Genomic DNA, 8815 nt, shown 5'->3' with positions numbered 1-8815 from the left:
GCCAGTAGAATTTGTGATGTGTAGCCATCAATTAGCCATTATCAGTGTTTTTAATAGTGTGAGATGATATCTAATAGTGTAGGATTATTTTTTCTTTATGGTTAAGTGCTGGTCAAATTTTAATAAAAGTGCTGACCCTAAACTTTTTCAATTCGTATTATAAACCACCTCTCCACATGCCACAAAAATATATCCCAATTTCAAAAACTAAAATAATTTTGAAGATGCAGTGTCTTAAAAAAATTTATTTAAGAAAGAAAAAAGGTAAAAAATTGATACACAAAAAGGAATGATTAATGACGTTGGCATAATAGTCTTTTCTGACTCTGGACAACTTGGTGATCCCCCAAATTAGAAGGTTTGAACTGGATCTTTCCAATACTCAATTCCTTCGAAGTGAGGTGTTGGGTTGGTTGATGTTGAACTAACTTTTGCAATGACATATAAAGAACAATTAAAATTTATTTTTAAACCCTTCAGAATCTCATACACATAAAAAATGGAGAGAAGGAAAATTTTTTATGAACTTGCCTCGTCTTTAATTTGAGCATGTGAATGAGTATGAAAGTGTTAACAGAACCTGTGCTCCCTACAAAAACAAAGAGTAATTTGAGTTAGTATAACATTATATTATGAAATGTGGCTGTTTCAAAATGTATAATAAGTATAACATTATTGAACAACATTATTTTTTAATTTGGAATCACCAAAAAAAGTCATTTAGATATGTAAAAATTGGTAAAATTGTGTGTTGAGACAAAATCAGCCAATGCCATTCTTCTAGATTACATTACACAAAGAGCATATCCTATTCTATCTAATATACTAGAGAACGTGGACGACGAGCAGTAGTTCAGGCAGCAAGGGAGGAATGGAAGCAGGGCGCGACGAGACATGAGCAGTGGAGCACACTAGGCGTTGGGTTTAGTGATGGCGGACGAACAGAATATGAGACAAAGAGTGACGAGCACGCCACGGATGCCAAGCGGAGGAGACCTTGCGACGGATCCGGCGGGAGCTCAGCGAAAAACTTAGGACAAGGACGGTGTGAGTGAGAGACAAAATGACAAGGGTTTCTTTGAAATTTTTGAAATATGGAGGTGTCTTCAATTAGGTCTTCTGTCCTAATAGTAAAAATATTCATTTTTTTAACAGAATATTTTGTTATTTCGAAATTTTTTTATGGCAGAGACTAAATTAAAAAAAATTATATGGTATAAGAATCTAATTAAAAAAAGTATAAAAACTTAATTGAAAATATAATAAAATTATAGGAACATGAAGAATAATTAAACCTAGATTATAATGTTTATTGCAATATTAGTAGCAACTAGCAAATAGCATTTTTTTTTAAATAAATAAAAGAGTATAAACATAAAAATAGTTGAATATGTAATGAACTTGTTATATGGGATGGATTAAAACAAAAATAATAAGCTAATTTATTTATAGATTAAAATAGCCCAAGTAAAATAAAAGTATTTTTTTATAATACACTCGATTTTCTATGAAAAATATTATAATATATTTTTCTACCTTAATTGTCTTTTTAAAGAGAATCAGATAAAGAAGAATAAATTTAAAAATATTAAAATTTATTTTACTGATGATAGTTGATGATTTTAGTTGTAACAAATATCATGGAACAAATTTAAAAATATTAAAATTTTAAAGTATATAATTAAATATTAATTTTTATATAATGTAATTATATATTAATTTAACATATATACTATAAATTATATCTTTACTAGCTGAATAATTAAAATTAATTAAAATTTATTTTATTTAATATTTATTAATTAACATTTATTAATTGAATAATTAATGAATATTAAATAAAATAAATTTAAATTTTTCTTTTATCTCTCTAATATTACTATAGTAAAAATTGGGTATGAAGAATAACTCAAGGTTGACAGTGCAAAAGAAGTTTCAGTTTCCAGATAATAAAAAATAGAAAAAAGTTGTTATTGTAATTAAAAACTTAAAAGCTAAGCATGCAATTGTCAAAGCCCTTCACAGTAAAATGCAACGACATGATAAACATGAAATCTGTATCGAATACAGAAAGTAAGAGGATCCAAGAATAAATAAATAGAACATTACCTCCATAGTTCTCACTCTATCAACAAAAGGATGCATAGTTGCATACACTTTGTTTATGATTGCATTTTCTTTTTTCCTGTCACATATATATATTACTGTGTATCAACAGTTTCTCATTGGAGATCCAAGAAGATTAAAAAGGTAAAACGTACAAATTAAACAGCACCACAAGTTTTAAAGCCATCAAAGGGACAATTACAAAACTCAACAAGTTTCAAAACACAAGTACTTTATTTTGTATTTAATAAATAAAAAAAATATTATGTGTTTATGTTTGTAGTTTTAAAAATTAGAAATATTTTAAAAAATATTTAAAAAGAATTTTTTAAAATTATTTTGTGTTTATCAAAATTAAAATCTCATATATTCATTAATATTAAAATTTAATTTTTACATTAATATCTATTATAATATTTTTAAACTTTAAAAATTATTTTATCAAATATACTTATTGTTATTTGTACTTATTAAAAGTTATTTTTAATTTAATTTATAAACATAGATGCTATAATTTTTAAAAAATTATTTTTTAAAAACTAGTTTTTAAAAATTTTACCAAACCAAACTTTAGTATTTAAATGCTTTATTTTGGTACTTTTCTAATAATTTTGTTTCATTAACTGACAAGGCAAAACACATAAAAATTCATTTCTAAAAGAATTTTATTATGCTTTCTTTCACATTTTAATAGAATAAGCTAAGAGATTCGGTCATTTTGTAGTTTAAATTCTATATAATTTTGTTCTTTCTCAAATTAATTTTTTATTCCAAATTTTTGTTTATTAGAAATTTAATATATTTAAAAAAATATATTATTGAACATATAAATTTTCAATAAATTCAAAATGTGAAAAATAGCTATTTTTTTATAAAGATAGCTAATTTGATAAGAAGAGAGTATTATTAAAAAATAATAAATTAGTTTAATATAAAAAAATTATTATCATATATTTATATATTTTTAAACATAATTAATAATACTTTTCTAAAAAAATAATATTAATTTATTCTTAATTTTAATTATTATATAAAAAATAAGTAATTATAATTGTTGTTAAAATATGCATGTATATTCAAATTTCAAAAGAAGTAAAAACTGTTGATTGCAGTAAAGGTAGATGGTGGTGACAGGTGATGAATTTGACATTAAAGATTCCATCACAGTCAAATCAAATCGCGGATCCCCAATCATTTGTTCACAATAATTAGATTAGATATGGAATTTATGAGACCTAAGATTAGAGATGGTATATTTCAGAAAGATACTAATTTAAAAGTTGGTATACTCATGCTCTCAATCATATCCCACAAGCCACAAGTCTTGTTAGAATTTAACGATGTTGCCTTACTTTAAGCATGCACTTTTAATTGTTTTGGAATAGTAAGTTTAAACATTACTTTTGATAGTAATAATTATTTTCTTTTCATTCTTTTATTAATGTAGCTTTTCTTTTTTCATTAAGGCTAATTTATTCTCATTAAGGCTAATTTCTTTTGATAGTAATAATTTGTTTTGTTTTCTTTTTAATAATAAATTAGAACAAATTATAAAAATTTAATTAATTTATTTTTTTTCATTTAAAAGTTTGAGAAAAAATATAATAATAATAAAAATAATTTTAAAAAATTAATAAAAATAATAAAAAAATAAATTATATTTTTTGTTAGCATCTTTATGTCTTTTCTATCATGATTGATATAAAATATACTAATTCAATGTCTTTAACATAATATTTCTATCTATATTTCAACTGTCAAATATAATTATTTTATACCTCTATATCTTTATTTTAGTGTCCCATATCTATCAACAAATGCAACCTTAAGGATGTCTTTGAAAAAATATGAAGTTAACTTATTAAATCGACATTTAGTTATAATAAAAAATAAACATTTGTTTGAAAATATAATTACTTTGGTAAGCTTTACTACTATTACAATTTACAACTATTTAAATGTATAGAATAAACAAATAGCATTGATAAGCTTTGGTTTCTACATCTTAAATATATCTTCTTGTGATTGTGTCTACACATTACATAATAACATAAATACAATTTCAAAATTAAGTTGAGTTAGTCTAGTAATTAGCTCACTAGTATGCTTAAATAATTGTCAGAGGTTCGAATCACACCCTTAAATGGAGCTCTGATCTGTCACGGATTAGTCCTTAATGCTGTCAGATATCGTGAAAAACAAAAAAATAAGAACAATGCTAGAAAATCAAAAGGGTATTAGCAAAAAATCAGCCAAATACCTTTGGATGAATCCAAAATCTCTACGAGTTAATATATATGGATGTTTCTTCTGCTAAGTATCAGAATATTTCTTTTTCATACTAAATGGATGTTCTTTTATATATTTTTTGAATTTTTTTGTATTGCAAATGTGAATGTCTCTATTTCTTTAAAAATTTTATATTTTTTTTTAAATTTTATAGATATTTAATTATTTTTACTAAAATATAATTGGATATTTCTTTTGTTAAGTATTGCGATTTTTTTTTCATATTAAATGAATGTTTTTTTTATATTTCTGTAATTGTGTAGTTTGCAGTTTCTTTAATCATCAAAACGGCACCTAATACCCCAAAACGCAGAGAGCAACATCTGCAACAAACCCCTAATTACAAACATGTGTGTTGAATACAAACCAATCCCATCTTCCTCCATCTTCTTCAAAACTCCGGCAGCGGCAACCATGTCTCCAGCGTAGCAGTGTGCAACGAGAAAGTAGTTGTGTCCCGTCAGATCCAGATTCACGCCAAGCATGGACATGAAATCCACCACGCGCCGCGCGTGGTTTATGACTTTCTGGCGCGATAGGATGTTCAGGACGGGATAGAAGGTGGTCGTACTGGGGCGGCAGCCTCTGGCGTCGGTACGTGCCATATATTCGATGATGTGGAGCGCGTCATCGATGCACTTGAGCTTGCAGAGGTGCGTGATGAGGAAATCGAACGCGTTCTTGCGAGTGATGCCGCGGTTGAAGGTGGATAGGGTTTGAAGGAGGTGGTTGAGGAGGGAAGAGGAGAAGGTTTCGTCGGTGACAAAGTCGAAGGTGGACTTCGTGTTGAAGCAATTGTCTTGGATGCGCTTGTTGAGGGCATCGTGGAGAGCATGAAAGTCGCCGGAGAAGTCTGTGTGTGTGATTGTTGGAGGTGGGTAGGTTAATGTGAGAGAGAAGAGGAAGACTTTTATAGGTTTTAATTAGGTTTACTTAATCAATTTTAAATTTTTTAAATTTTGAATTTAAAAAATTTAAAATTAATTATTAATATAAATTAATTTTGTTTTATTTAGTTTTTGGCTGGTAACTTCTTGGTTCGATATATTTTTCCAAAAAATAAATACAATTTCGAGTTAATGGAATTTTCAATGATAAAATTATTATATCTAAATTACAATCCTATTCATGTTGTAACACTATCCATTTGTATTTTTTAATGCAATCATATCTAAAAATCTCCTAATAGTCCTATTCTTGGAGGCAAGTTATTAAGTTCCTCCAATTAATTTCTAGTATTTTTTTTTTCTTTGAAAGCAATTAATTTCTTGTATTAATCTTGTTTGAGAATTATTTTTATCAGTTACAGGGAATTTAAAACTGCATTATGGTCCCAATACAGTTTAAAGTTATGATAAAAAAGACAAAGCACAGGAAGAACTGCTAACAAAACATTTCAAAGAAAAGATGCAGAGAGTTTTAATCCCTTGATTTGAATATATGATGATAATATAAATGAAATTCCATTGCAAAATTTTCATATAACAACGGGGACAATCTCCTTTTGTCACACTATCATATATTCATATGTGACACACTCCCCTGTTTCCCACCCACCATGTGTTTGACAAAATGCTTACTACTTTGATAGTGCAGAAACAGAAAGCCATCACTTAACAAATGAAATCTATTCATCAAGTCAAGCTTCATCATCAATTACCACCTCCTCTTTTGGAAGTGGTTTCTGTCTGCGTCCCTAGTGTGAAGCCTACCCATCACAGCATTCTTGAAGTTAATGGCTTCTTGAATCTGTGAGCATGACCTCTGCATCTTAACCCCACTCAAACTGTTCCTAGATTCCATCATCTCATTCAGGGTAAGCCTCTTCCTTGCACCCCCTGGCTCTGGCCTTTGCTTTGGAGCACTATGAGACCTCAACTTTGCCTTGAAAGACTGCGTGCTCACCATGTAATTCGGATAATTCCCATAGAAAAAGCTCTCATTGCACACACTCTTTGGTGTCATGGCTGCAACTGATCCACAACTACAAGTGCTTGTTGCAAACCTTGGAGTGCTTTGTGCAGTTGAGAATCTGCACTCTTCCCCTGTCAGCCCCCAATCCGAATGATCCGGTATGGACAAGCGCCCTGGTGTCCGACATGGGATTGGAAGGGGAGAGGAAATTGTTTGGAACGAAGGGTCGTCACCAAAATCCGACATTGATGTGTTGGTTCTCCGGGACCTTGACTTAGGCCTAATACCAGTGTCCACTTCCACAATTTTGGGGCTACCATCAAAACTGTTATTGTTGTTAATTGTGGCATCAAATGAAGATGATAACCTTCTACTATGAGTTGGAGCTGTGTACTCACTCCTAGTGTCATCAAATCTCTCCTACAAACAAACATTTTTAAGGTAACAAAAGCATTAGGACATAATCATAATCACATAATGTTTAAATGCAGGTACTATGCAAGTGACATGTATAATGTGAATTGTGGCTAGTGCTGCAATTTGAGGTGTTTATTACCATGGATCTTCGTGCACGGATTTGAGACCTATATGAATCATTCTTTCCGGCCATGAATGCTTGAGATTTTTTCTGAGACCTCACTGTGGCTTGAGCTCTGATAAGTGCCTGCATTCCATGCAGTGTTGCTGTTGCTTGCTTCCTCACTAAATACCCTCTGACAAGTGCCTGTAACTTAACCAATCCCTTTAAGGCTCTCAGTGCTTTCCTTGCCTGTTCACATTCACAAGTCACAACAACAAAACACAAAACAGAAAAAACTCATGTCAAATTTCAATCATTCATTCCACAAAAAAATAAAGAAAAAAGGAAAACACACACTACTAGAGAGCAAAATCAGCAGATAGAGCAACATTCCACATCAAATTCCTGGTATCTGGCTTCAGTTTCACAGTCATTCTAGGCTCAATTAATTATGGCATAATTGAAATTTGACCTAGAATGGTTTATGGTAGATAGTTTCTCTTGAAATTATTCTGCTAGAAAGTGAAAATTTTTGGTAAATCAATTTTAGAGATTAAGCTGTTTTGTTTAAAAGCAACCTTTTTTCTTGTCTTGCATCTCTCCAAATCTTAAGAGTAAAAATCATGTTGAAGGTTCAACTCTTTATTTTTTCACTTTTGTCAAAATCATAGGACTAAAAAATCATGTTGTAACTCATTTTAGCACCTTTCAAAATCATAGTCGAAGGCTTAGTCAATTTTCAAACCCCACCAAACACTAACCTTATCTGAAGGATTTGCATCTGAAAAATTTCAATTAAACCAAGAAAAAGGCAGAAAAAGTAAAACTTCTTACCAAGTAGCCTCTAAACACTGTCTGAATCTTGGTGGCAGCACAAATCTCATGTCCAGCACCAAGCATGGTACCTCTTCCATGGCTGGTGAGCCTAACCACTGCAACTGCAGCCTGTGCTGCTGCCACAGCAGCATCAGCTGCAGCTGCAGTAGCAGCAGCAACAGCAATGGCATGCTTGTTCTGCTCCTTCTCTGTCTCATTGTAGAAAGATTGCAACCAAGCTGCTTCAGCTGGAGAAATGTTTGGTGGAATGGTAGCTGGATTGTGACACAGAACTCTAGAATTACTTGAATTTCTTTGAGCAGCAGAAGTAGTAGAAGAAGATGAAGAGAATTTCATGCTTCTGGGGTCTCCATAGTTTGAGTTTTCTTGTTTGTGTTGTTGTTCTTTGTCTCTTCTTATCCCAAACAAGTTCTTCAACCACCTTGTGGCTCTCCCCATTGTAAAGACAAAAGGGTGTTGTTTAGTGTGTGAGAGTAGTTATGCAAGAAAATGAGTCACAGATTGAGAATGAAGAAGAAGAAGAAGAAGAAGAAGAAAAAACGGTGATGTGTTTGATGATAAGGCTTTCAATTTGCAGCTCACAATTTAGGCCTCTTGCCATTTTGCAGAAAAGGGTGAAACATTGTTGTTAGAGAAAATGTGTTCATTGGAATCTGATAAAAAAAAAATAAAAGAAAAGAGAAGGAAGAATGAGGCATATTATACATTTTTGAGAGAAGAAACGGAGAAATTTTGATACTATGATTTATTCATTATTGAAACATAGTTTTGTGTGTTGGTGGTGAATGGTGACCTTTTTGTTACTTTTATTACATTTTTTTTTTTTGGGTTTTTCAAATTTTCAATAACTGAGGTGTTAAGTTAAAGACTAAACACTAAAGTGTTACCTTTATTTTTCTTTTCTTTTTTTCCATTGATTTAAATGATTAAGAATATCTCAGAGATGACAGAAAAGAAGACTGTCAAAGTGTCAATCCCTCGTGAAAATCTGCGTTACATGACAAAAAATATGCCAATAGAACATGCAAGCGGTTGTGCAAAATCGAAGCAAGATGAATAGTTATAAATAAATAAATGTTATTATTTTTAATCAATTCATTGCTAACTCATTAGAACATTTCGATGGAAATTCAAAGTGCGATTCGCTTT

The 8815-nt window shown here is 30.5% G+C and overlaps 2 protein-coding genes across 2 annotated transcripts; both read right to left on the bottom strand.

Annotated features, from left to right (window-relative positions):
* Window positions 1–4670: 4670 nt before the first annotated feature.
* On the bottom strand, window positions 4671–5955 carry LOC107641306 (pentatricopeptide repeat-containing protein At3g56030, mitochondrial-like). The gene is made up of 2 exons (XM_016344803.1): window positions 5934–5955; window positions 4671–5248 (listed from the first exon to the last, which is right to left on the bottom strand). Exons 1-2 carry the CDS (start codon window positions 5953–5955, stop codon window positions 4671–4673), a joined length of 600 nt encoding a protein of 199 aa, XP_016200289.1.
* On the bottom strand, window positions 5810–8539 carry LOC107644442 (protein IQ-domain 26). Its single transcript, XM_016348300.3, has 3 exons — window positions 7664–8539; window positions 6866–7078; window positions 5810–6729 (listed from the first exon to the last, which is right to left on the bottom strand). The coding sequence occupies exons 1-3, from the start codon at window positions 8102–8104 to the stop codon at window positions 6052–6054; spliced, it is 1332 nt and encodes a 443-aa protein (XP_016203786.1). The 5' UTR covers window positions 8105–8539; the 3' UTR covers window positions 5810–6051.
* Window positions 8540–8815: the final 276 nt, after the last annotated feature.

The sequence above is a fragment of the Arachis ipaensis genome, chromosome B5, assembly GCF_059453495.1.
Source record: "Arachis ipaensis isolate K30076 ecotype BB chromosome B5, ASM5945349v1, whole genome shotgun sequence".
NCBI lineage: Eukaryota > Viridiplantae > Streptophyta > Magnoliopsida > Fabales > Fabaceae > Arachis > Arachis ipaensis.
This window is presented reverse-complemented; position numbering and strand designations above follow the sequence as displayed.

Excerpts from the sequence above, each read along its gene's own strand:
- LOC107641306 (XM_016344803.1), bottom strand. The coding sequence starts at position 5,955 with ATGGTGGGTGGGAAACAGGGGA. Across the intron at positions 5,249-5,933 it reads GGTGGGTGGGAAACAGGGGA|ACTTCTCCGGCGACTTTCAT; the intron begins GTGTGTCACATA and ends TCACACACACAG.
- LOC107644442 (XM_016348300.3), bottom strand. The coding sequence starts at position 8,104 with ATGGGGAGAGCCACAAGGTGGTTGAAGAACTTGTTTGGGATAAGAAGA. Across the intron at positions 7,079-7,663 it reads CAGTGTTTAGAGGCTACTTG|GCAAGGAAAGCACTGAGAGC; the intron begins GTAAGAAGTTTT and ends GAATGTGAACAG. Across the intron at positions 6,730-6,865 it reads TCCGTGCACGAAGATCCATG|GAGAGATTTGATGACACTAG; the intron begins GTAATAAACACC and ends GTTTGTTTGTAG.